The 27,503-nt window shown below is 47.0% G+C and overlaps 2 protein-coding genes across 2 annotated transcripts in view; one reads left to right on the top strand and one right to left on the bottom strand.

The window, feature by feature from the left end:
• Positions 1–5,814: 5,814 nt before the first annotated feature.
• On the bottom strand, positions 5,815–17,561 carry RPS27A (ribosomal protein S27a). Its single transcript, XM_040351662.1, has 6 exons — positions 17,462–17,561; positions 17,276–17,340; positions 11,410–11,464; positions 9,317–9,402; positions 6,802–6,933; positions 5,815–5,999 (listed from the first exon to the last, which is right to left on the bottom strand). The coding sequence occupies exons 2-6, from the start codon at positions 17,321–17,323 to the stop codon at positions 5,850–5,852; spliced, it is 471 nt and encodes a 156-aa protein (XP_040207596.1). The 5' UTR covers positions 17,324–17,340; positions 17,462–17,561; the 3' UTR covers positions 5,815–5,849.
• Positions 17,562–18,173: 612 nt separating this feature from the next.
• Positions 18,174–27,503, top strand: part of CLHC1 (clathrin heavy chain linker domain containing 1) — a 70,082-nt gene continuing 60,752 nt past the window's right edge. Inside the window, exons 1-2 of the mRNA XM_040351661.1 lie at positions 18,174–18,223; positions 23,680–23,887. Of these exons, the coding sequence (XP_040207595.1) occupies positions 23,708–23,887 (180 nt within the window). The 5' untranslated portion in view covers positions 18,174–18,223; positions 23,680–23,707. The remainder of the gene's footprint in view (positions 18,224–23,679; positions 23,888–27,503) is intronic.

The following is a 27,503-nucleotide window of genomic DNA, read 5'->3' as shown; positions in this document are numbered from 1 at the left end:
TACTGATCCTAAGGAGGCATCCCACTGGGTGGACACCCTGGGACGTCCGGAACGCAGGAACCAGGACCGAAGGTCGCCCCCACACTGAAAGTGAACATGCTGAGTGTACTTTCCTTGACAACCCTTCTCTCAAATATTTTGGGGTGGTGGGGTACTCCCCTGTGCCATTGTTTGCACACTATTTGTCCAGCCTGGAGGGCTGTGGTCATCCTGTTCCTGCTGATGCATTTACTATTATTTTCTTTGCCTTTTCTACCCCCATTTTTTGAACACCTTACCTGATGTTTTTTGAATCCTCCATCCTGATTCGGGATCACCTGATATGTTTGTTCTGTGTGGTTGCGGACGGCAGCCAGTGTCTAAGGACCTCTACCACTTCTCAGGGATTGTTGTTGGGGGGTTTGAGTCATGGCCACCCCGCCTTGCAATTTTGGTTTTGGGAACAAAGCTCTCATATGTTTGGGTTTGGGAGCCGGGAGGGTTAGGGTGGGTTGGGCTGTTCAGGGACTTTTGTTCGGGACTGTTTTTGTGTTTTTTGCACTTTTTCTGAAATGCTGGTACTTGTTGTTGCATGTCTATCTATGGGCCGGACTAGCTGGCCTTGCTACTATGCACCTGATATTATGTATTGCTGGAGCATTGTTATATGTTTCTGACTTACTCCTTAGTGTACGCATCCCTCGTGGTGCGTCGGGCGCCAGTTTCTGGCCACTCCCGGCGTGCGGCGAGGAATGGGTTCCTCCAGCCATACACTACATGCTTTTTCATGTCTAAATTACGTTTTGTGTCGTGGAATGTACGGGGGCTTAATTCAAAAGTGAAAAGATCGTTGATGTTTGAATATTTGGCACGTCATAATCCGCATGTGATTCTACTCCAGGAAACCCACCTCCAGGGCTCTAGAGTAATGGCCCCTAAGCGGGCAAAAATCGCTTATGCTCTCCACTCCACACACTCTACTTATGCCAGGGGCACTTCCATCCTTATTGCCAAATCTGCACCAGTTAGCATTAAACATGTTAAGCTTGATCCTAATGGTTGCTTTGTGATTGTCGTTATGGAATTCATGGGTAAACCATATACGTTAACTAGCTTATATGCTCCGCCCCCATTCACTAAAGTATTCTTTGAGCGGGTAATGAACTCCATATTGGCGATAGCGGAGGGTCCCTTATTGATAGCGGGTGACTACAATACAGTATTGGATAATTCCATAGATAGGTTGCGTTGCTCTACACTACCTCCCACCCCCTTGGGATCCTTTTTAACTCAATTTGACTTGGTGGAGGTCTGGAGGTGGAAGCATGCAGATGGGAGGGAGTATTCTTGTCATTCTGAGTCTCACGGTACTTTATCCCGTATTGATTTATGTTTGGTCTCATCAGATCTGTTGAATTCGGTGACTGAGGTCAAGTACCTCCCTAGGGCGGTGTCTGATCATTCCCCTTTGTTGGTGGACCTCGCCCTGGGCACCTCTCCCTCCTCCTATCGAGTGTGGCGACTGAGCCCGTTATGGTTGGCGGATGAGGTTGTGGTGAACCAGTGTATGACAGAGATGGGTTCTTACTGGGTGACTAACAGGCAGAGAACCTCAGTTCCGATGGTGTGGGACGCCTTTAACCACTTGCTTACTGGGCACATAAACCCCCTTCGTTCCCAGGCGAAATCTCAGCGTCCGGCACTGCGTCGCTTTAACTGACAATTGCGCGGTCGTGCGACGTGGCTCCCAAACAAAATTGGCGTCCTTTTTTCCCCACAAATAGAGCTTTCTTTTGGTGGTATTTGATCACCTCTGCGGTTTTTATTTTTTGCGCTATAAACAAAAAAAGAGCAACAATTTAAAAAAAATATATTTTTTTTTTACTTGTTGCTATAATAAATATCCCAATTTTTTTTTAAAAAACTATTTTTTTTCTCAGTTAAGGCCGATACGTATTTTTCGACGTATTTAAAAAAAAAAAAAAAAAAATCACAATAAGCGACTGGTTTGCGCAAAAGTTATAGCGCCTACAAAATGGGGAACAGAATTATGATTTTTTTTTATTATTTTTTTTTTTACTAGTAATGGCGGCGATCTGCGATTTTTATTGGGACTGGGATATTGCGGCGGACGTATCGGACACTTTTGACACAAATTTGGCGCCATTCACATTTATACGGCGATCAGTGATATAAAAATGCACTAATTACTGTATAAATGTGACTGGCAGTGAAGGGGTTAACACTAGGGGGTGAGGAAGGGGTTAACTGTGTAGCCTGGGTGTGTTATAACTGTGTGGGGGGAGGGGGGTGACTGGGGGAGGGGACCGATGCTGTGTCTCTATGTACAAGAGACACAGATCGGTCTCCTCTCCTCTCACAGCACGTGGAGCTCTGTGTTTACACACAGAGCTCCACGTTCCTGCTGTCACCTACCGTGTCACCGACGATCGCGTGTACCCGGCGGACATCGCGGCCGCCAGGTACACGCATCGGGTCTTCGGCGATGCGTCGGGACAGTTTTTACCCGCCGCGCGCCACCCAGTGGCGCGCGCGGGTAATGCACATAAAGGCCGTTTTTAAACGGCCACTTGGCACTTGAGAGCCGCGCTGCGGACGTATTTCGTCTATAGCGCGGATCTCAAGTGGTTAAGGCCACCACACGTGGCTCTTTTGCTGCGGCCATTGGTCAGACGCGCAAGGCCTCGCTATCGAGACTGACAGATGCAGAGAGGTCTCTCAGAAAGGCAGAGGCCGCTTATTCAGCGACCCCCTCTCCTGAGACACACGCCGCTTGGAAGCATGGGGCCAGGGAACTGGACCTGGTGCTTTTGGAGCGTACTCAGAAGAAGCTGCTGTATCAGAGTTTGGGGATAAAAACAGTCGCCTCCTGGCGTATCTCTCCAGACCGGACTACCAGCCTTGTAGTATACCTAGGATTAAGGATTCCGGGGGAATTGTAGTAGAACAGAATAAGGAGATCATGGAGGCCTTTGTCACATTTTATTCTTCCCTTTATGCTACTAGAGCACATTACACAATTGTGGAATTGGATGACTATCTTTCTGAAATCTCACTGCCTAGGCTTCAGGCCCAACAGGCGACCCTCCTTGACGCTCCTCTGACGGCTGAGGAAATTGGGGAGGCTATCCAATCCTTTGCCAGAAACAAAACACCGGGATTGGATGGTTTCCCCATCGAGTGGTATATGCAGTACAGGGATCTGCTTGTGCCTCATCTGGGCAGGGTGTATGATTTTGCTATCAGGACGGGGCAGCTGCCGCCTTCTATGTCAGAGGCACTGATTGTCCTTATTCCTAAACCACACAAGGATCACCTCCTCTGTGAATCTTACAGGCCGATCTCACTCATTAATTCGGACGTAAAAATTCTAGCAAAGGTACTTGCCCGGCGACTGAACACGGTCATTACTACCATTATTGGTGCAGACCAAACCGGGTTCATCCCGGGGCGATCGACCTCCATCAACCTACGTAGATTATTCACTAATCTGCAGGCAACCCATGAAGAGATGGGCTCTAGGGCCGTTCTGTCCTTAGATGCACATAAGGCATTTGACTCGGTCGAATGGCCTTACCTGCTGGAGGTCCTGGCGAAGTTTGGATTCGGCAATACCTTTATCAGGTGGGTGCAACTACTGTACTCGAAGCCCACTGCTAGACTAAGAGTGAACGCAGCCATATCTGATCCCTTTCCAATAAAGAGAGGCACCAGACAGGGGTGCCCTCTGTCGCCACTGCTCTTTGCGCTGGCAATAGAGCCTCTGGCGGCGTTGGTGAGGTCCTGTGGGGCAGTCGCGGGGCTGACGATCGGGGGTCTAGAGGAGAAGGTATCTCTCTACACTGATGACATGTTAATATACTTGTCGGACCCCCAGTCATCCCTCCCGGCCCTGCTGGATCTCATTGGGAGGTTTGGCCACTTTTCGGGATTCCAGGTTAATTGGGACAAGTCCATTCTGTTTATGATGGACCAGGCGACGTCGGTCCGGCTACCACCATCTTGTCCACTACAGATAGTCAGCTCCTTCCGGTACTTGGGAGTCATAATACAACATCCCATGGCCTCCTATGTCAAGACTAATTTAGACCCCCTCATAGGGCGCTTGAAAACTACTTTCAAAACCTGGGCTAATCTTCCATTAACATTACTGGGTAGAATTAATATTTTCTAGATGATTTTCTTGCCACGATTTCTGTATGTTTTGGGTAATTCGCCAGTGTATGTCACAAAAAATAAATTCAAAGAGATAGATTCCATCCTCACCTCCTTTTTGTGGGGAGGGGGGGCGGTCAGGATTGCCAAGGACACCCTTCAGTTACCAGTACTGGAGGGCGGATTGGCCCTCCCCTGCCTTCAAACGTATTATATTGCCTCTCAATTGGCCCACGTACACTGGTGGTTTTACCCCGAAGCCAACAATGCAGCCACTGCATTGGAGGCAGCCATCCTCACCTCCTATGAATCCCTGCAAAATTTGATTCATCGTATGTCCCTTGGGGGGCGGGAGGGAACGAGTATTATAGCTATGACTCTACGGATTATTAAACTCACTAAATTGCAAGTCCCCTCCAGCAGTAATACATACTCACCGAACACTCCACTGTGGGGGAATCCGAACCTTCCGGAATTTTTCCGGAGATCGGATGGGGGATACTGGTCGAAAAGGGGGGTAAAAACTATTTTACATCTGTTCTCAGGCAATGTGTTTCGTACTTTTGAGGAATTTCGTAGAGACTATAATCTGCCACGCACGGCTTACTTCCTTTACCTACAGATACGCCACACTGCAGCAACGCAGTTTGGCCTTCGTAACATAGTCATCCAGCTTTCTCGGCTGGAGCGACTACTAACTGACCCCTCGCACACCAAGTTAGTCTCCACATATTATGGGTCTCTCCTGCACACTACGACTCAAAGGCTGAGCAAAGCGGCTGCTAGCTGGAGAGCCGACATCCCTGAACTGACGGAGGAGATCTGGCAGGAGGTATTGCCCCTCCAGGTCCCCTCTGTCATTTCGTCCCGTGACAAGGTAATACAGACCAAACTGTTATATAGATCCTACTTCACACCATGCTTACTGTTCAAACTGAGCAGAATCCCCTCAGCGCTATGCTCCCGATGCGGCCGATGGCACGTTCTTTCATATGATGTGGGAGTGTGCTCCGATTAGAAAGTTCTGGTCGGAGGTCACGGCCTTCATTAGCTCGCTGACTGAGATACCCAATATATGTAATCCTCTGAGGTGTTTACTGGGCCACATTGATGACGAGACTATATCTAAGAATATGCAAACCTTCCTGCGGATAGTACTGTTCTATGCTAAGAAGTCTATAACCTTCCACTGGAAGTCTCCATCCTTACCTACCATTACCTTTTGGCTCACCACCATCAATCGTGCTATACCGCTGTATAAGATGACATATGAGGCCAGAGGGTGTCCAAAAAAATTCTTGAAGGTCTGGGGCTCTTGGGTTGATTCCGAGAGCACCATACCTCCTGCTCCTTGAACTTTGACTGATACCTCTGCCCGTTGAATAGATCTAAGTGAGTAAATTAACGATTCTGTTGTTTTTCTCCCACCTTTCTCTGTGTGTTTTTATGAAAATGCTCAATGTGTACCAGCTACCAAAGTTTTGTAAAATGATGTACCGGGCGATGTTCGCCTAGGATGTGTGTTTGTTGTATTGTCTGTACAAAAATTTCAAAATAAAAATTTACCTTTAAAAAAAAAAAAAAAATTCCCACGATTTTGCGCCCCCCATAGAAAAATCAACCAACCAATTTAAGAATGAAACACGCGGACACAAGCCGTGTCTGTCAACTGGTTTTATTAACACATGTACATTTTATTTGTCTTCAGGCTTGTTGAAGCAATAAGTCAGACAACACTTTCCACAGTAGTGCCTGTCGAAGTGACTGGCCATGAAGACTCCAGCACCGCACTCATCAGATGGACATTCACGCCTCAGGCGGTGGATTTTGCCATTCTCATCAACCTGCAAGACATGAAATAGTATTTAAAAAAAAAGCACCATACTTACAGCAACGCAAAACCTACAAATAAAAGGAACCTTAGATCACTACAATTCAGTGTCCAAGTTTTTTAGATTGTAAGCTCCAATGAGCTGGGCCCTCGATTTCTCTTTCAACAAATTATGAAACTAATGTCTGCCTTCATTTTAGGTGATGCGCAAACTATTGGCGCTATACAAATCCTGTAAAAATTTAAGTATTTTCCCACATTGCTGCTCTTACTCTCCTCTCCCCCCCACTGACCTAGGTCAATCTTTGTGCACCCAAAATCTTGAAAGATCTTGTTGCCACAATGCATGCCATCAATATATAGCACTTCAATTCCTTCATTGTGGGCACATTATCTTAGTGGACTGCTTTCACATCTACAGAGTAGTGACTCTAGATGGCGTTTCAAGACCCTATTCATGCCATTTATTGCCATGTAGTGACTGGGTACCAAGCCAAATGTTTTTATAATCCCTTCATCAAACCAGGTACACAAAATACTGAGCAGCTGCCCAGTTACAATGACTGCAGCCAGACTCAGTGAAGGGAAGATTTCTGCAGCATATTTGGCAAGTACATACATAAAACATGCAAAGTGGTTGGAGGGAAGCTTCAGAATGGCAAAGATGTTTTTATTAGAAATTATGTGAGCAGACTGCAGTTCCTCTTTAAAGCCCATAATTGCAGCCTTGGATGTACAGGATTCAAAATACATCCGATTGGAGAGTTTGAAGGCGATATCTAATATTCTGCTATTCAGATCTGCAGCTTTCTTACCTTGTAGTACTTGAGCACAGCAAGCTTGACCTTCTTCCTCTTATGCTTGTTCTTCTTGGGGGTGGTGTAAGACTTCTTCTTCCTCTTCTTAGCACCACCACGGAGCCTCAGCACCAGGTGAAGTGTGGACTCCTATAGCATACAAAAGGCAGATATAAAAGATCTAAATATGACTTAAGGCAAAACCACTTCAAGGCCACCTAACTGGAAAAATAAGCCATGGTTTTGAAGTGGCATACCGGGGGTTTTATGGGTGCAGCTGGATACCATGACCCCGGTATAAAAAATTCTCAGCAACCACTGACCTTTCTGCTAAAAGTGATCCGAGTGACCGATTAGTTACTGTATCACTTTTAGGAAGCTGCGTGAGAGGGGGGTCACTCCTGACGCTTCACAGCGATTCCTATCCGGCTCATCAGGAAGCGTAGGAACTGATCCAGTGGCCGGTCATAGGAATTAGAGGAAAGATGGCCTCCGATCAACACTATGACCTAAGAGGCCAGGAGTAATGTAAACCATGCTTTTTTTTTTTAAAGCATTAGAGCAATGTATTTTTATTTTTTTATCTAAAGCTTTTCATTGTAGAGGAGAGATGTTTGGTCCATAGAGAGGATCTGTCATGCTTTGTTATCACAAGGGAGGTTTACATTTCTTGTGACAGGAATAAAAATGTACACATTGCTAGCAGTTTGAGAATTATATACCGTATTTTCCGGCGTATAAGATTACTTTTTGGATGCAAAAAAATGCATCCAAAGTCAGGGGTCGTCTTATACGCCGGTGACAGTCTCCGTGCTGCGAGCGTCCATGATTTAAAAGCCGCTCCTTCTCAGTGTGTCCTGCGATAGGCGGAATACAAATCTTCCCAGCAGCGCCTCTGTTCTGTGTTCCTCCACAGATGCCTTCTCATCCTCGGACGAGAAGACGTCCGTGATAGGCGGAACACAGAACAGAGGCGCTGCTGGGAAGATTTGTGTTCCGCCTATCACAGGACACGCTGAGAAGAAGGCGCAGCTTTCAAATCACGGACGCCCGCAGCACGGAGACTGTCACCGGCCTGGAAACAAATCAGCAAAACGTGAGTGGATGGCACTGATGGCACAGTGGGGGGCAAGTGATGTAATAGCACAGTGAGGCACATAATGTAATGGCAGAGTGAGATTTGAAAAAAGCCTGTTTCTGTCAGCGGTTCCGACTACCCCTCAGCTTCCAGAAAGACTAGTAGGAAGGGGGTAGTCTTATACAGTGAGTATATCCCAAAACCCAAATTTTTCCCGGAAAATTAGGGGGTCGTCTTATACGCCGGCAAATACGGTAGATTGTAGGCTCCATGAGCAGGGACCTCCTAATCCTTCTGTACTGTAATAACAAGTACTTATATTGAGTGTGTTGCGATGTACTAAATAAACCTAGCTGCAGATCCACATTTACATTTTAAACCCGTCAAAACCTGGACAATCGGGTGATAAAAAACAGCTTTCCAAAATGAGCAGTGGATCCAAAGCTATAGTTCGTTTACAAGCAAACGTAACATTACTAGCATCCCTTTTGATAAATAAGGAAACAACGTGCCCGGTGCATCGCTTGGGAGCCGATGCGTGTGCCTGGCGGTCGCGATGTCCGCCGGGTACACGCGATCGTCTAACACAGCAGGGACGTGGAGCTCTGTGTGTAAACACAGAGCTCCACGTGCTGTCAGGGAGAGAGGAGACCGAACTGTGTCCCTTGTACATAGGGACACAGTATCGTCACCTCCCCCAGTCACCCCCCTCCCCCTACGCAGTTAGAACACACCCAGGATACACATTTAACCCCTTCCTCGCCCCCTAGTGTTAACCCCTTCACTGCCAGTCACATTTATACAGTAATTAGTGCATTTTTATAGCTCTGATCGCTGTATAAATGTGAATGGTCCCAAAATTGTGTCAAAAGTGTCCGCCACAATATCACAGGTCTCACAAAAAAAAGAAAAAAAAAAGAAAAAAAGACCGCCGCCATTAGTAAAAAAAAAAATAAAAAATCATAAATCTATCCCGTATTTTGTAGGCGCTATAACTTTTGCGCAAACCAATCGATAAACGCTTATTCTGATTTTTTTTGACAAAAATATGTAGAATACGTATCGGCCTAAACTGAGGGAAATTTTTATTTTTTTTAAAAAAATTGGGATATTATAACAAAAAGTAAAAAAATAGTGTTTTTTTTCTAAATTTTCTGTCTTATGTTTATAGCGCAAAAAATAAAATCACAGAGATGATCAAACGCCACCAAAAGAAAGCTCTATTTCTGGGGGGAAAAAAATAATATAATTTGGGTACAGTGTTGTATGACCGTGCAATTGTCATTCAAAATGCGTCAGCGCTGAAAGCTGGTCTGGGCACGAAGGGGGTTTAAGTGCCCAGTAAAGAAGTGGTTAATAGAGCAAAGCACTTTTAAACAGAAAAATACTCGCAATTTTTAAACAGTCAAGAAAACAATCTTGGTCACAGATTTTTATTTAGTGATGGAGACCCACCTTCTGAATGTTATAATCTGAGAGTGTGCGGCCATCTTCAAGCTGCTTGCCAGCGAAGATCAACCTCTGCTGATCAGGAGGAATACCTGTAGGGACAAAAACACATCAGATATCCGAAAACCAAAGCATTGGTCACTGAAACTAGAAGGGATAGAAAATGTACACTGGACACAATCCGTTACCACCGCTAATTAACAGTTTTGCTTAAAATGCATTTTTTTTTTTTTTTTTTATAAAGGATTCTATGGCAGCATCCTTAGGGGATTTTCTCCATGCACCTGCTGTCAAAAAAAAAAAAAGTGCGAGGCTCGGCCCATATGGTGGCATTCATAGTTTGTGAATGGAAAGCCTACAAGTACCATCACCTTTTACGGCTTCTCGTTGTCAAACTGCAAAGTCGCCGGCGAGTGCTCCTCTTTGTCCATTGAGCTAGACGTCAATAAATGCCTGCATCAGACATACGGGCAAACAATGTACTGATTGACAGTGGGCAAGAGACCGAGACTGCACCTGGAATGTGCCGATACTGGGTGCAATGCTGTACAGCCTCCCAATAATAAATTGCATTAATTAATTTAAGCCTGCAAAGGTTTTTAAAGCGGCGTTCCACCCGAAAGCACTCCTCGCCCCCCGACATGCCACATTTGTGTACCCTCTTTAGTGGGACTTCTTGTCCCACTTCCACCTAGGCGACTCCTCCCTGGCAGCCATCTTCTGGGTCACAACTGGGCTGGCCAATAGGAGCATGCAGCACGACTCACGCATGCGCACAGAGACATGAAGCCGCAAGCTGTCACAGCCGGGTGCCCACAGTAACAATGATGGCAACGAGGAAAGGAGCGAGCCTCCGGATCACTGGACCGGGGGCAGGCAAGTCAGTTTATTAAAAGTCAGCCGCTATGCTTTTTGTAGCTGCTGACTTTTGATATACTAAAAACACGGGTTTAAAGTGGAGGTTCACCCAAAAACCTTTTTTTAACATTAGATTGAGGCTCGTTTTGTCAAGGGGAAATCGGGTGTTTTTTTACAATCGAAGCAGTACTTACTGTTTTAGAGATGCATCTTCTCCGCCGCTTCCGGGTATGGGCTGCGGGACTGGGCGTTCCTATTTGATTGACAGGCTTCCGACGGTCGCATACACCGCGTCACGATTTCCCGAAAGTAGCCGAACGTCGGTGCGCAGGCCCCGTATAGAGCCGCACCGACTTTCGGCTACTCGTGACGCGATGTATGCGACCGTCGGAAGCCTGTCAATCAAATAGGAACGCCCAGTCCCAAAGACCATACCCGGAAGCGGCGGAGAAGATCGCTCTCTAAAACGGTAAGTACTGCTTCGATTTAAAAAAATAAAAACACCCGATTCCCCTTGACAAAATGAGCATCAATCTAATGTTAAAAACAAATTTCGGGTGAACTCCCGCTTTAAGGACCGGGGGGGGGGGGGGGGGGTCCAGGGGCTGTCTCTGTCTCTTGAATGTACCGACTGCATAAATGAGGGAGTGGAAGATGAACACAGGCTGCGCAGCTCCAGATGCTCCTATCAAATACTATTAAACATCATTTTAAACAATCCCTTACATCGATGCTGCAGCAATTATACCCATATAACAGGCAATTCGTCTTTACATTGCCCTCTTATAAATTCACTTTAGAAGTATTTTTGGCAAAACCAGCATCTTTTCCAGCAGGTACTCGTTCCACCATGCACAGGAGGCATTACATTTATGGCACCGCTGTGTGCCATGATAAGTGACTAACATGTGCAGAAGTTCAGTCAACACGGCCCAGAAGGCTATACACAGGAAGAAGACCAACAGAAAAGTAGTGCCTTGGACCAGCACTGACAGTTCAGGAGGGATAGGCAAGTCTGCCATAATGTGCCAATTTGTGGAGTATACTAGCACATTATGTTATAAACCACTTGGTTCATACATATGTGTACATTAAAAAAAAAAAGCAAACCCAAGTATAGATCCGATTAATACCACTTTAGGCGTGTGCAGTAAAAGTAAGCAGCTATAGTATTTGCAGCAGCTGACACTTCATACCCTGATGAAGCCCCTCTCTTACAAAACACAAGTAAAATAACCAACCTTCCTTGTCCTGAATCTTGGCCTTGACATTTTCAATAGTATCAGACGGTTCGACCTGGAAAAAGAATCATATAAACATCAGACATGACAATACTTCATATTATCATTTACCATCTACTATGTGTATTTACTTTGTACTCTTCAGCTGTAAATGTTAAGAAATAATTTGCCTTTGCTATGGTCAGTGCAGGGGTGTATGGGTGGGGGGGGCACAGATCAAGCAAGTGAAACTGCTTCCCCCCCCCCCCCATCCCTTAAAGGGGTGGTTCACCCTAAAAACTACTTTTTTTTTATTACACTTTGACAGGTATCCCGTCCCCAGTTCTGGGAGACCGGACTGTACATACCTTTGTACAGCATATTCACCTGTGGCTTCCGAGTCCGCGGGAGTTCCCAACATGTCTGTGATTGACGTTTTGACCAAAAACGAGCTCCCCCCGTCACGTAAGCCGCGTCACGGTTGGCGAAAGGAGCCGAACGGCGAGTCGGAGCTATACTGCGCATCGCCGTTCGGCTCCTTTCGCCAATCGTGACGCGGCTTACGCGACGGGGGGAGCTCGTTTTTGGTCAAAACGTCAATCACAGACATGTTAGGAACGCCCACGGGACTCGCAACCCGGATGCACGGGCGAATATGCTGTACAAACGTATGTACAGCATCAAAAAAATAATAATAGCCTTAATCGTATTGTAATGTGGGGGGCCAGTGTAATAAAAAATAGTTTTTAGGGTGAACCACCCCTTTAAGAGTTCCACCCAAAAGTGGAACTTCCACTCATTTGTCCCCCACCCCCTTACATTTGGCACCTTTGACAGGTATCCCGTCCCCAGTTCTGGGAGACCGGACTGCAATGCATGTCAGCCGCTTGGCTCACTACTACTCCTGCCACCAGGCCAGGAGGAGAGCGCAGTTGGTTCCCTTACTGGCAATGGCAGCACATGACAGCTGATGGAAACATCACTGGACTCCAGGGAAGGCAAGTGTCCCAATACTATAAAGTCAGCCGCTACAGTATGTAGCTGCAGGTTTTTAATTTTTTAAAGGGGAGGGTGGAACTTCACTTTAACAAGCATGTCACCCTTAGAGCTGGGGCAACACCACAGGCTTTCCCCCCCGCTTCTGGAAATGGGCTTTCATCTATATTACAGCCTCAGCCACATCACCTGGATTTGGGGGCCGATATTCCCATCTTATTGGGACAGTAGGCGGGGAGGGATCTTCTCTCCGCAACTATCACATAAAACAAACTGTGCAGCCCTGCGCCCACATTCATTCACAAAATCCTGTGAACGAACTACAACTACCTTCTGTATTGCGGCCGACAGCGTGTAGCCGATTGGGCTGCAGGGGTACCGATGAGTGCCCTCGTAATTCATTCACAAGCCATGGAGCTTGTAAACACTCAGCCCCTTCTGGGTAAAAATATTCCTAAAGGAGCTAGCGAAATTAAATTTTCACCACGTCGGTAACACTCCATCCATACAAAGACACCAAAACAAATACGTTCAGAAATGAAGTTGTGTAATGAAATGACAGGAAAAACTTTGAATAAGGCAACTGAAAATGTAATATTTGGCACAAAATCCTTTGTTGGTAATGACGGCTTCACGACGATGGCTCTAGTCGCATGCGTTGCTCGGAGCGATTTTGGCCCATTCTTCCACACAAATCTGGAAGGTTCTGTGGGCCTCTATGAACTCTGACCTTTTAGTTCTTTCCATAGATTTTCTATTGGATTCAAGTCAGGTGATTGGCTGGGCCATTCTAGCAGCTTTATGTTTTATCTGAGTGAGTGAGAAACTTGTAAAACGCAATACATGCGAAATGAATCGCCTCTGGGCGCTGTATCCATTTCATGGGTAAGGAACCCCTTGACCTCAGAAGAGATGGGTTTTAATCTTTCTCCTGAAGGCCAAGTGGTCCGACCAATGGAGTTTCCTTGGCTTTGTGTTTGGAATCGCAGTCTTGCTGAAATGTCCTCCCTCCTTTCATCCTCATCATCCTGGTAGACGGCAGCAGATTTTTATCAGGAATGTCTTTGTACATTTTTTCATTCATCAACGATATGAAGTTTGCCAGTACTGTATGCTGAAGAACAGTCCCAAACCATGTTCCCACCTCCAAACCTCCACTGGCATGGGGGGGGGGGGTTTTGGGGTGATGTGGCATGGGACCTCCAAACATGGTGTATTATGGCATCCAAAGAGATCCTTTTTGGTCTCATCTGACCAGAGACTTTACTCTCCCCGTATTTCACAGGCTTGTCTAAATGTTGTGCAGCAAAAACTTTAAACGAGCTTCACCATGCTTTTTCTTCAGCAATAGACTTGCATGGTGAGCGTGAATACAGGCCGTGGCGGGTGAGGGCATCACTTATTTTCTTTGAAACAATTGTACCCGCCAATTCCAGGTCTTTCTGAAGATCTCCAAAAGCGGTTCTTGGCACTTGGGCAACTCTAATAATTTTTTTTCACTCCTCTGTCAGAAATCTTGCGAGGAGCACCTGGTTTATGGTGAAATTATGTTCTTTCCACTTCTGGATTATGGCCCCAGCAGTGCTTACTGGAACATTTCAGAAGTTTAGAAACCCTTCTGTAAACAATGCCATCAGTATGTTTTGCAACAATAAGGTTGCAAAGATCAAGCGAGCCCTTTACTTTTACCCAGCGCTACACATTTACTTTTTTCTGTTCTTTTTGCTTCTTTTCAAATAAGCTGTGTCAGTAGCCTCCATCCACTCAATATTGGCAGCGCAGGGTAGCCACACCTTTTTTACTTTGCTTTTACCCATCATGAGATATTTGATGCATTTTTATAGGCCGTCAGTTGAGACTGAAGCAGCCGATATCAATTTGCACTGACAAGGGGCAGGATTGTTTTCAGATTACGGATAGATTTCAGCTGCTGTCTTGGCTTACCATGCCTTTTTCCACTTCCCTTTATGTGTTCAATGCTTTTTCCCTGTCTCGTTCCATTTTATCACACAACTTAATGTCTGAATTTAAAGTGGAGGTTCACCCTAAAAACGATTTTTTAACATTAGAGCCAGCATAGTAAGGGCATATACTTTCGGCAGTTTTTTTTTCTCCGTACTTACCTTTCTATTCTGATTTTGTCCAGGGCTTCCGCGTTCTGATGACTCCGGGACTGGGCGTTCCTATCCCTGCCTCAGAGTTCCGATGACTGCGGGACTGGGCGCTCCTATCCTTCCGTTCGATGATTGGCGGCTTGTGAAACAGGTGACCTGTCGCACAACGCACATCACCAGATTTCCGGAAAAAGCCGAGCTGCGATCGGCACTATACGGCACATGCCGTGTAGAGCTGACTGCGCAAGCGCCGTATAGTGCCAACTCGCAGCTCGGCTATTTCCCGACATCTGGCGACGCGCGTTGTGAGACAGGTCACCTGTTTCACAAACATCGAACCGAAGGATTGGAACACCCAGTCATCGGAACCCCTGGACAAAAACAGAATATAAAAAAAAATTATGTACGGAGAAAAAAAATAAAAAATTACCTGACGAAATGAAATGTCCTTAGTATGCTGGCTCTGCGAGATGTAATTAATTTTTTTTTTTTTTTTTGGGGTGAACCCCCGCTTTAATTGTTTTGGCATCTTTGTATGTATGGATTGCACAGGTTGTTAACAACATGTGGTTCAAATGTCAGATCAATAGCACCTTTAGAAATATATTTACCCAACTAGTGACCTGTTCACAACTTCACGTGCACTATCCAGCCAGGAAGCCGACACTCTACAGCGCTAGTCACAGGCAATGACATTTCCCGATCCGCAGCTGCACTGATTGAGAAATGTCTCACTACCTGCGAAGTATGCTTCCTGGCGGGCGCGTGAAGTTGCAAACACACCTGAGTCCATCGTGTGTGTGCGCGGGCGCACATAAACACCACTTTTAAAGTACACAATAGGGTTTACTATAGCTGTAGATTGATTGCAAAAATCAGGGTCACTTCTACATAGAAACCAATGAGCTTTCAGGTTTTATTACCAGGCTTAAAGCGGAGGTTTTTTATGTACCATCCCATCCAGCCGACTTGCCTCATCTATAGTATTTTTTTTTTGTTCCGCCGCTGTATTTACCGTTTAATCGCTCAGTTTTGTTTCAGAGTCCGGCGGGGGAAATAGGCGTTTCTATGAAGAGGGGAACATGATTGACGTCTGGCTATGGCGCGTCACGAAAATAGCCGAAATAGGACTCGGATATATACGGCGCCTGTGAAGTCAGCTCCTAGTCTGTGCGCAGGCGCCGTGTCCCACTCCAGCTATTTTCGGAATTTGTGACGCTCCATAGCCGGACGTCAATCATGTTCCCCTCTTCATAGGAACGCCTACTCCCCGCGGGAGTCTGAAACGAAACTGAAGGATTAAACGGTAAGTACAGCGCAAAAAAATAAAGGCATACTGCAGTATGCTGGATGGGACATAAAGCAGGGGTTCACCCTAAAAAAATTCTAACAATACATGGAGCCGACAGTATGCTGCGCAATGTCTCCTGGGAGTGAGTGTTGATCCTCCCAGGAGACGATTGACGTGCGGGTAAAGCGCGTCATCGCCTTCCGAAAATATCCGTGGGGGACTCTGCACTTTACGGCGCCTGCGCAGTCAGCTCTACACGGCAGGCGCCGTATAGCGCCGAGGCCCCTGTCGGATATTTTCAGAAGGCGATGACACGCTCACTCCCAGGAGACATTGCGCAGAGCTCCCCGTCGGGGAAAAGGAGTGACACGCTCACTCCCCGGCAAAGGAAGAAGAGCTGGAAGTGCGGCTGAAGACAGGCAAGTTTACACATTTAAAAAGAAAAATAATGCTACAAGCCTTTATTAAGGCTGGAGATAGGTTAGCGAAAAAGTTAATTTTGAGGGTGAACCTCCGCTTTAATTGAACAAACTGGGATTTGAAGCCCATTGGGTTCTATAAAGAAAGCCTGATTTTGCACTCTCCAACTTTAGTAAATAAACCCCATTGTGTTAAAAGTGGGGTATGTACACCCCCCCCCCCCAAAGATGAACTTATCCTAACAGATCAAAGCAACCTTTTTGGCCCCCCAAAAAATAAAGTCACAAAAACCAGTTGCTGTAAAGCCCAATTCACATCGCTGCGCTCCAGGGATGCGCATTTCTTCACACGTTCCTGGAATGCATGAAAAGACATCACACCAGCTGTACCATTAATTACCAGAACCCCAAATGCAGCCAGGAAACCAGCATTTTGTCACACAATAACTAGCCAAAACGCAACACCTAAAAAAAAAGGTGCAAGAACCTTTGGTTCATTATTGATGCAGACAGCTGCCTATTCGTATGAATGGACTTCCACACACACAAATCACACAGGAGGAGTTGAATGGGGCCTTAGGCTTGCAATATGCATTGATTGAACATCACATTTCATGGAGGCCCTTCTGGCAGCTCTGGGTCTTTTTATTAGAACAGGAATCTCCAAACCAAGGCCCTCCTAATGTTGCAGAACTACATATCCCATGAGGCATTGCAAGACTCTGACATTCACAGACATGACTAGGCATGATGGGAATTTTAGTTCCTGAACTGGAGAACATAGTAGGGCTGTATACTAAAAAGGAGAGCAAATCTGATGCAGCTGTGCACGGGAGCCAATCAGCTTCTATCTTCAGCTCGTTCAGTTAGGATTTGACAATAAAACGTAAGCCGATTGGCTCCCATGCACATCTGCACCAATTTTAGTAACTCTCCCAGCACGTGGAGTGGAGATCAGACACGTGGAGGTAGTGGGGGGTCCTCTATGTGTGTCGCGGGCTGCCCCCGAAGCTGCCTGTCCCCCCCTCATCTCCTCTCCCTCACACAGCCATGGCCGCCACACGCACCTCGAGGGTGATGGTCTTCCCCGTCAGCGTCTTCACGAAGATCTGCATGGCGACGGCGGACCCACCTGTGACAGGAGAGAGAGCAGGTCGTTATTATACACCGATTACACCCCGTCCCGCCCTCCTCCGGGGCCCGGTACACCGGCTATTACCCCACAGTTCCCGGAGCCGATCCGCCACACTCACCTCCTGCTAATGGCGGATCCTGGAGAGAGGGCCTCCTTCCGGCCGCTACGGGGTTTTCCTAGCCGCGCCGCAAGGGCGGTGGGCGGGGCGAGCTGTCCGCGGCGGTGCCTGAGTAAAATATCACACGTTATTCACAGCGGCGGGCCGGTTTGACGGTCAAATGTGTTCGGTTTACTTCGTGCGTCAATAATAATAAAATAATTTATAATAAAAAAACTCTTATGAATTGGTTTAAAGTAGTCTAATTTGAAGGACCCCCGCCCTTGAGGCGCAATGCATTCTGGGACTGGTAGTCCTGTCTGATGGTCCGGTTTCCGGTATGCTTACTCACATTTCAAAACAACACAATTATACTTCAGGGAGATATGTATTGTCATAATTACACGGTGCGAGGAGCTAGAATGCTGTTTTTTTTTAAAAGACAAGATATTTTTAATAAGTACGATGCGCGCGCACAACCACCCCCTGTAGTCACTTCCCGCCCCTCTGGCTTGGTGACGCCCCATCTCCCTATGGGCCCGCCCCTCTGTCATTCTGAACCGCTCTAGTGTGGTTACGCCCCCTTTCACCCAGTTGGTCCGTCCTTCTGTCATTTACAGCGGCGCTGGTTTGGTAACGCCCCCTCCCTCTGTAGGCCCGCTATTCCTGTCTTTCAGAGCTGCTCCAGGTAACGCCCCCTAACAACCATCTTAGTAACAGGCATATATAATACACAGAATGCCCTGGTAGAGCCCTGTATGCAGGGAGTGAGCCTGGAGCTGGGTAAGGAGTGCAGGGCTCAGTCACAGCTCAGTGACTGGGCTTAGTGATATCATAGGTGACATCTTTGTAAATCATGTCCAGAGGCAGGCCTAGACTAAGATGAGAAATGTCTACCAATCAGATGCAGTTATTTGGGGCTCATTTTACATCTATGAGTGATAAAATATCTTTTTGACATAGTTTTCAGTGTAAAAAGTGTGATTGGGGACACGCCTGAGAACTCTTGGGGTTGAGGGACCTACCCATATTACAACTCTTGTGGTGCAGATATACAACCGGGAACTCTTGGGGGGTAGGGACACACCTGGGAACTCCTGGGGTGGAAGGTCATCACACCCAGGAACTTTGGAAGTTGAGGGACGCACCTGGGAACTCTTGCGGTTAGGCCCCCCCCCCCCCCCGTGAACTCTTGGAGTTGAGGGCCACACCCAAGAATTCTTAAAGGATTGAGGGATGCACCTGGAAACTCCTGAGGTTGAGGGATGCACCTGGAAACTCCTGAGGTTGAGGGACGCATCTGGGAACTCTTGGGGTTGAGGGATACACCCAGGAATTTTTTAGGTTGAGGGACACACCTGGGAACTCTTGAGGTTGAGGGACGCACCCGGAAACTCTTGAGGTTGAGGGATGCACTCGGAATCTCTTGAGGTTGAGGGATGCACTCGGAATCTCTTGAGGTTGAGGGATGCACTCGGAATCTCTTGAGGTTGAGGGATGCACTCGGAATCTCTTGAGGTTGAGGGATGCACTCGGAATCCCTTGAGGTTGAGGGATGCACTCGGGAACTCTTGGGGTTGAGGGACGCACCCGGAAACTCTTGAGGTTGAGGAATGCACCCGGAAACTCTTGAGGTTGAGGGACGCATCTGGGAACTCTTGGGGTTAAGGGACACATCCAGGAATTCTTGAGGTTGAGGGACGCACCTGGGAACTCTTGGAGTTGAGGGACGCACCCAGGAATTCTTAAAGGGTTGAGGGACGCACCTGAAAACTCTTGAGGTTGAGGGACTCAGCCGGAAATTCTTGAGGTTGAGGGACACACCTGGGAACTCTTGAGGTTGAGGGACACACCAGGGAACTCTTGAGGTTGAGGGACGCGCCTGGGAACTCTTGGAGTTGAGGGACGCACCCAGGAATTCTTAAAGGGTTGAGGGACGCACCTGAAAACTCTTGAGGTTGAGGGACTCAGCCGGAAATTCTTGAGGTTGAGGGACACACCTGGGAACTCTTGAGGTTGAGGGACGCACCTGGGAACTCTTGGAGTTGAGGGACGCACCCAGGAATTCTTAAAGGGTTGAGGGACGCACCTGAAAACTCTTGAGGTTGAGGGACGCACCCAGGAATTTTTTAGGTTGAGGGACACACCAGGGAACTCTTGAGGTTGAGGGACGCGCCTGGGAACTCTTGGAGTTGAGGGACATACCCAGGAATTTTTGAGGTTGAGGGACACACCTGAAAACTCTTGAGGTTGAGGGATGCACCCGGGAACTCTTGGGATTGAGGGACATACCCGGGAACTCTTGCGGTTGAGGGACACACCCGGGAATAGCCAACGAGATGCTCCCTTACATTGGTGACATTGAGATGCTTTTTTTACATTGGTGGTCAGTGAGATGCTCCTTTACACTGGTGACCAGTGGGATGCTTCTGTACATCGGTGACTAGTGAGTCGCTCCCTTACTTTGGTGTCAATGAAATGGTCCCTTAGTTTCAAGGTCAGTGAAAGAAGGTCCCAATTACACTGGGGGTCGGTGGGAAGACTGCTCCTTACATTGGTCCTGACCTTCGGAGAACTGGTTGCAATGTGTGAGCGCTTACATACTGGCAAGTGTGTGGCTAACAGTCATACTCCAAAAATGGTGGGACACCTGAGTTATTAATAAAGTGATTGTAAAACTTTGTTTTTTATTTTTTTTTAAATAACAAACATGTCATACTTACCTCCACTGTGCAGTTCGTTTTGCACAGTGGCCTCAATCCTCGACATCTGGGGTCCCTTGGCAGCTCCCGCGGCTCCTCCCTGCATTGTATAACCCCTTAGGAGAAGCGTTCTCCGGGGGGGTTACCTTGCGGGCGAGTCCAGCACTTGGCATCCATAGACGCCGACTATAGGACACGGCCCTGCCCCCGGCACCCACATCATTGGATTTGATTGACAGCAGCAGGAGCCAATGGCTGCGCTGCTATCAATCGATCCAATCAAGAGACGAGAACCCCAGGCAGAGGAAGAGCGTGTCTCCGCCGTGGGAAATTCCAGGGCTCAGGTGAGTAAAATGGGGGGGGCTAGGGGGCCGGTCACTAGAAGAAGTTTTTTCACCTTAAAGCGGGAGTTCACCCATTTATTTATTTTTTTCTCTTTTCCCCTTAGATGGATGCTCGTTTTGTCTAGGGGAATCGGCTAGTTGTTTTAAAATATGATCCGTACTTACCGTTTTCGAGATGCATCTTCTCTGCCGCTTCCGGGTATGGGTCTTCGGGAGCGGGCGTTTCTTCTTGATTGACAGTCTTCCGAGAGGTTTCCGACGGTCGCATCCATCGCGTCACTAGTAGCCGAAAGAAGCCGAACGTCGGTGCGGCTATATAATGCGCCTGCGCACCGACGTTCGGCTTCTTTCGGAAAATCGTGACGCGATGGATGCGACCGTCGGAAGCCTCTCGGAAGACTGTCAATCAACATAGGAACGCCCATTCCCGCAGCCCATACCCGGAAGCGGCGGAGAAGATGCATCTCGTAAACGGTAAGTACAGCTCATATTTTAAAACAACTAGCCGATTCCCCTAGACAAAACGAGCATCCATCTAGGGGGAAATAGTGTCATGTGCGGGTGAACCTCCGCTTTAATGCATAGGATGCATTAAGGTGAAAAACACAAGGGTGTACAACTCCTTTAAGGAGTTGAGTTGGTCCTGCACCTACGTGAAGCTCTAGATCTCCTTTAAAGTGGAGTTCCACCCATAAATATAACATTACATCAGTAGTTTTAAAAAAATGTCAATAGTCCTTTAAGAATTTTTTTTTTTTTTTAGATGCCTTGAAAGTGTTGTTGCTAGGCAGAATAGTTAATCTTCCCACTTCTTGCACCTAGGTGCTTAAGCTTCCTAACCTACACCGCACAGACTCCTGGGAATGTAGTGGGTGTAACTTTCCAGGAGTCTGTGCACTCCCCAGTCTCGAAGAATCATGTGACTTGGACAGTACAGGTGCTGAAACCTGATCTGAAACCTATTACACTGCTTGTGCAGCACTGAGCATGTGCGAGATCTGTAAGGCTGAAATCCAGGAAGTCATACAGTCTGGCTTCATGATGCCCATACTTAAGATGGCCCCAGTCAATTTCTATTTTATAAAGTGTCTAAATGCTGTAACAACCTAACAAAACGGACCTTAGTTTACAGACTAACTTTACTAGAATACATTAAGCTTGTGTATTACAGGGGTATATATATTTAAAAAGTGAAATTGTGGCCGGAACTCTGCTTTAACCACTTCCCGCCCGGCCTATGGCCGATTTACGTCCGGGAAGTGGTTATGAAATCCTGACAGGACGTTCTAGAACGTCCTGCAGGATTTCATGCCGCGCGCGCCCGTGGGGGCGCGCATCGCGGCGATCGGTGATGCGGGGTGTCAGTCTGACACCCTGCATCTCCGATCTCGGTAAAGAGCCTCCGGCGGAGACTCTTTACCACGTGATCAGCCGTGTCCAACCACGGCTGATCACGATGTAAACAGGAAGAGCCGCCGATGGCTCTTCCTCACTCGCGTCTGAAAGACGCGAGTAGAGGATAGCCGATCGGCGGCTCTCCTGTCAGGGGGGGTTCGCGCTGATTGTTTATCAGCGCAGCCCCCCCTCGGATCGCCACACTGGACCACCAGGGATGCCCACCCTGGAGCACCAGGGTGGGCAAAAAAAAAAAAAAAAGCCCAAAAAAAAAAAAAAAAGTCTAAAAAAATAAATAAAAAAAAAAACATAAAGAAAAAAGATGCCAGTCAGTGCCCACAAATGGGCACTGACTGGCAACAATCAGTGCTGCCACCCCAGTGTCCATCAGCGCCACCCCAGTGTCCATCAGCGCCACCCCAGTGTCCATCAGCGCCACCCCAGTGTCCATCAGTGCCACCCCACAGTGCCCATCCATGCCCAGTGCCCACCTAGCAGTGCCCATCTGTGCCACCCATAAGTATCCATCAGTGCCGCCCATGAGTGCCCATCAGTGCCGCCCATGAGTGCCCATCAGTGCCGCCCATGAGTGCCCATCAGTGCCGCCCATGAGTGCCCATCAGTGCCGCCCATGAGTGCCCATCAGTGCCGCCTATGTGTGCCCATCAGTGCCGCCTATGTGTGCCCATCAGTGCCGCATACCAGCGCCGCCAATCAGTGCCACCTCATCTGTGCCCGTCAGTACTACCTCATCGATGTCCATCAGTGCCATCTCATCGGTGCCCATTAGTGCCGCCATATCAGTGCCCGTAATTGAAAGAGAAAACTTATTTACAAAAAAATTAACAGAAAAAAATAAAAACGTAATTTTTTTTCCAAATTTTCAGCCTTTTTTTAGTTGTTGCGCAAAAAAAAAAAATCGCAGAGGTGATCAAATACCACCAAAAGAAAGCTCTATTTGTGGGGAAAAAAGGACGCCAATTTTGTTTGGGTACAGTGTAGCATGACCGCGCAATTGCCATTCAAAGTGCGACAGTGCTGAAAGCTGAAAATTGGCTTGGGCGGGAAGCTGCGTAAGTACCTGGTATGGAAGTGGTTAAGGTGAAAAAACACAAGGGTTTACAACTCCTTTAAGGAGTTGAGTTGGACCTGCACCTATGTGAAGCTCTAGATCTCCTTTAAGCATTAAACAGACAAAGTACAGCACACAACAAACCATATCAAATCACAGCGGTGTAAGCCCAGGCAGGGGCAGCAGAGAAGAAAAATGCAGGTTAAACGTAGTCACACACTGGATGAGTTTAGTAAAACTTTGACTTAGGCCCCATTCACACTTGTGCGACTTGTCATGTGACTTTGGACCCCAAAGAGGTCCTCCTGAGGAGAGGAACAATCTATACAGGGCCTCAGACTGTTTATTATCTCCTCAGCCACCTTCTGGACACTCTTCTCCACGGATTGGCTTGGCCATGGTAAATATTCAAGATGGTCATTTGAATTCCCCTCCCTATTTTCTGGAAGCTTTTTCCACAGGCAGGGGGAAGCAATCAAACTCCCTGCCTGTGAAACCCTGAACAGACAATCGCTGCTCCCTTGACTACAGAAGGAGCCAAAAAGTATATTTGCCCACCCTCCTACGCTAGGAGGGTGCTACACACCTACCAAGCACCCCATTTAAAAACCCATCTGATAAGTGTTGGTCTTTTTTTTTTTCTATGATGCCTATTATTAGTAATATTGAGTAGTTTGACTGTGACAGTCACCATTTACTATTAACTATTTACTATTTTTGGCATAGATAATAAGAAGTATTGTATGCACCAAAAATGAATCCTTCTATTGGAAGATCCAAGAATCCGATCCTCCCGCCCATCCTCCGTGCCAGCGATAAGAAGCTTCTGCTCAGCATCGAGGACTTCATAAAGAAGGAGAATGAGGAACTGTCAGCCGTCGGTCAGTTGGATGTTGAACAGCAATATGTTATCTATGGACAAGTCTTTGATAAGGTGAATAGGAATTTGCTGAGCTCGGGTTTGTCAATCCACTTTGAAAGTGAAGGTACCACATAGAATGAACTTTAAAGGGGTGAGTTTTTGACCCGAATATAAGCCGAGGCACCTAATTTTACCACAAAAAAACTGGGAAAACGTATTGACTGGAGCAGGGCTCAACAAATCCCGGTCGCCAGGTCGCCATGGCAACTAGAAATAGGGTCCTGGCGACTTGGCTTGGAAGGGGGGGGGGCAACAACAAAAAAATTTTTTTTTTTTGTGAGCTGGCGCCATCTGGTGGTGAGCCGTTGGTATTACAAGTTATTACCACCAGATGTGTAAGCTGGCGCCATCTGGTGGTGGCAGTTGGTATTGCAAGTTAAGCATTACAAGTTAAACGGCAATTCTAATGTAATTTTTCACTATTTTCACTGCCATCTTCTTCCCTCTAATTAGAACCCCCAAACATTATATATATTTTTTATCCTAACACCCTAGAGAATAAAATGGCGATCATTGCAATACTTTCTGTCACGCCGTATTTGCGCAGCGGTCTTACAAGCGCACTTTTTTTGGGAAAAATTTACACTTTTTTTAATTAAAAAATAAGACAACCGTAAAGTTATCCCCATTTTTTTTAATATTATGAAAGATAATGTTACGCCAAGTAAATTGATACCCAACATGTCACGCTTCAAAATTACGTCCGCTCGTGGAATGGCGACAAACTTTTACCCTTTAAAATCTCCATAGGCGACGTTTAAAAAACTCTATAGGTTGCATGTTTTGAGTTACAGAGGAGGTCTAGGGCTAGAATTATTGCTCTCGCTCTACCAATTGTGGTGATACCTCACATGTGTGGTTTGAACATCGTTTACATATGCGGTCGCTGCTCACGTATGTGTTCGCTTCTGCGCGCAAGCTCGACGGGGCACGTTTTCTGGCTCCTAACTTTTTTAGCTGGCTCCTAGATTCCAAGCAAATTTGTCAACCCCTGGACTGGAGTATAAGCCTAGGGTGTCCATCTGCAAGCCTCACTGTGCCCATGCCTCACTGTGCCCATGCCTCACTGTGCCCATGCCTCACTGTGCCCATGACTAGACTTACATTTAACATAGGAGTATATAGGAGGAGTGCCCGGCTTTGAAAAATCGGTGCTCCCCGGCCGTAGGTCCCCCAGACAGCAAACTTTGTTTCGGGTCCAGAGGACCTACGGCCGGCTGGTACCGGGTCCCGAAAGTTACCAGAGAAATTACCGTTTAACATGGGAGTCTATGGAAGGGGTGCCGACTTTGAAAAATCGGTGCTCCCCGGACAACAAACTTTGCACACTTGTAGAGGAAGAGAGGGGATATATGTGTGCCAAGGGTCCAGGGGACCTACGGCCGGCCGGTACCGGGTCCCCAAAGTCCGGGAGATCAGGTGCAAAAAGGTGACTCGAGTATAAGCCGGGGGGGCATTTTCAGCGCAAAAAACGGTGCTGAAAAACTCAGCTTATACTCGAGTATATACGGTACGTTAAAAAAAAAAAAAAAGGATACGTCCATCCAAAGGTAATTAACCAAGGTATATAGGTAACAATAAGATGATATCAAGCTTAAAAAAACAGGTCCCGCTTACCCCAATTGGGTTCAAATTGTAAGCAGAGATCAGTTATTAAGCTGTTACATTTAAAGTGGTTGTATACCCCACTTTTTGACTTTTACCTACAGGTAAGCCTATAATAAGGCTTACCTGCAGGTATAAAGAATATCTCCTAAACCTGTACGGTTTAGGAGATATTCCCCTCGCAATGCGCCGCTGATTGCAGCGGCGCATGCGCAGGGGGGATCCTCGGCTAAAGGGCCGGCCGCCGCCGGCCCTTGCGCGCGGGAGTGACGACATCACCGCTCCAGCCACAGCGCTGGAGCGGCGATACCCGGAAGATACGCCGGAGCAAAATGACATCTCGTTCGGCGTGGACCAGGTAAGTTCCCTACACCTCGTTTTAAGGTAAGTATTTCATAATGAGCTAATATGCTGTGCATGGCTTTTACTTTTCAGGTGTAAAAAAAACAAATGCGGGTATACAACCGCTTTAATATGGAAGAGAACATTTACTCCTAAACTTTAATTTTGATTTGAGGGCAGTGTTGCAAATCTTTTGATAATTCGAAGCTCTAGGGTGGTCCATCCAAGCTTGCCATTTTTTTTTATTTTTATATAACTAGTGATCAGGAACAGCGATCTCTCTCCTCCTCCAGTCAGTCCCCACCCCCCACAGTTAGAAACACCTCCTTAGGGAACACGGTTAACCCCTCGATCGCCCCCTAGTGTTAACCCCTTCCCTGCCAGTGACATTTTTACAGTAATCGTGGCTATTTTTTAGGTCTGATCACTGTATAAATGTCACTGGTCTCAAAAAAGTGTCCGATCTGTCCACCGCAATGTCGCAGTCCCGCTAAAAAGCACTGATCACCGCCATAACTAGTAAAAAATAAATAAATAATAAAAATGCCATAAATCTATCCCCTATTTTGTAGACGCAGTGGGCTAGATTCAGATAGGTTAGCGGATCTTTAGATCCGCGTAACCTATCTGATTTACGTTACGCCGCCGCAATTTTTTAAGGCAAGTGCTTTATTCAAAAAGCACTTGCCTCTAAAGTTGCCGCGGCATATCGTAAATCCCCCGGCGGAATTTAAATTCCGCGGCTAGGGGGCAGTACAATTTAAATCAGGCGCGTCCCCGCGCCGATCGAACAGCGCATGCGCCGTCCGCAAATTTTCCCGGCGTGCATTGCTCCAAATGACGTCGCAAGGACGTCATTGGTTTCGACGTTAACTTAAATTACGTCTGGCCGTATTCGCGAACGACTTACGCAAACGACGAAAAAAATTCAAAACTCGGCGCGGGAACGACGGCCATACTTAACATAGGATACGCCGCACTTACCCCTCCTATAGCAGGAGTAACTTTCCACCAGAAAAAGCCGAACGCAAACGACGTAAAAAAAAAGCGCCGGGCAGGCGTTCGTTTCTGAATCGGCGTAAATGCTAATTTGCATATTCGACGCGTAAAAGATATGAAAGCGCCACCTAGCGGCCGGCCTGGAATTGCAGCCTAAGATCCGACGGTGTAAGGCCTCGTACACACGACAGAGTTTCTCGGCAGAATTCACAGAGAAACTCGGTCAAAACCCGGATTCTGCCGAGAAACTCTGTCGTCTGTACACTTTTGGCTCGATGGAGCCGCCGAGGAACTCGTCGAGAAAATAGAGAACATGTTCTCTATTTTCTCGTTGTTCTATGGTAGAAGGCGGCCCGCCGAGCTCCTCGGCGGCTTCATCCCAGAACTCGACGAGGAACTCGACGTGTTTGGCACATCGAGTTCCTCGGCCGTGTTGGATATATGCAACAAACTTAGCTTAGAATATATATCCGATGCAGTTTAGATAAAGGACACAAGATGTCGCTAGTGAGCATTGATATGATAGACTGTGTTCTTTATGATATGTTGTGCTTTCTGTATCACAATGATGTACTTGTTGGTTTCTTCTTCCTGCTTGTAATCTGTGTGTGTTCTCACCATGAGGCAGAGAGACATCTTTGTCTGTGTGATGATGTTTCAATAAACAAGCCAGTTCCTGTTA

This window comes from Rana temporaria, chromosome 4 (genome assembly GCF_905171775.1).
Source record: "Rana temporaria chromosome 4, aRanTem1.1, whole genome shotgun sequence".
In the NCBI taxonomy this organism is placed as follows: domain Eukaryota; kingdom Metazoa; phylum Chordata; class Amphibia; order Anura; family Ranidae; genus Rana; species Rana temporaria.
Note: the sequence above shows the minus strand (reverse complement) of the source record. Positions and strands in the feature narration are given on the sequence as shown.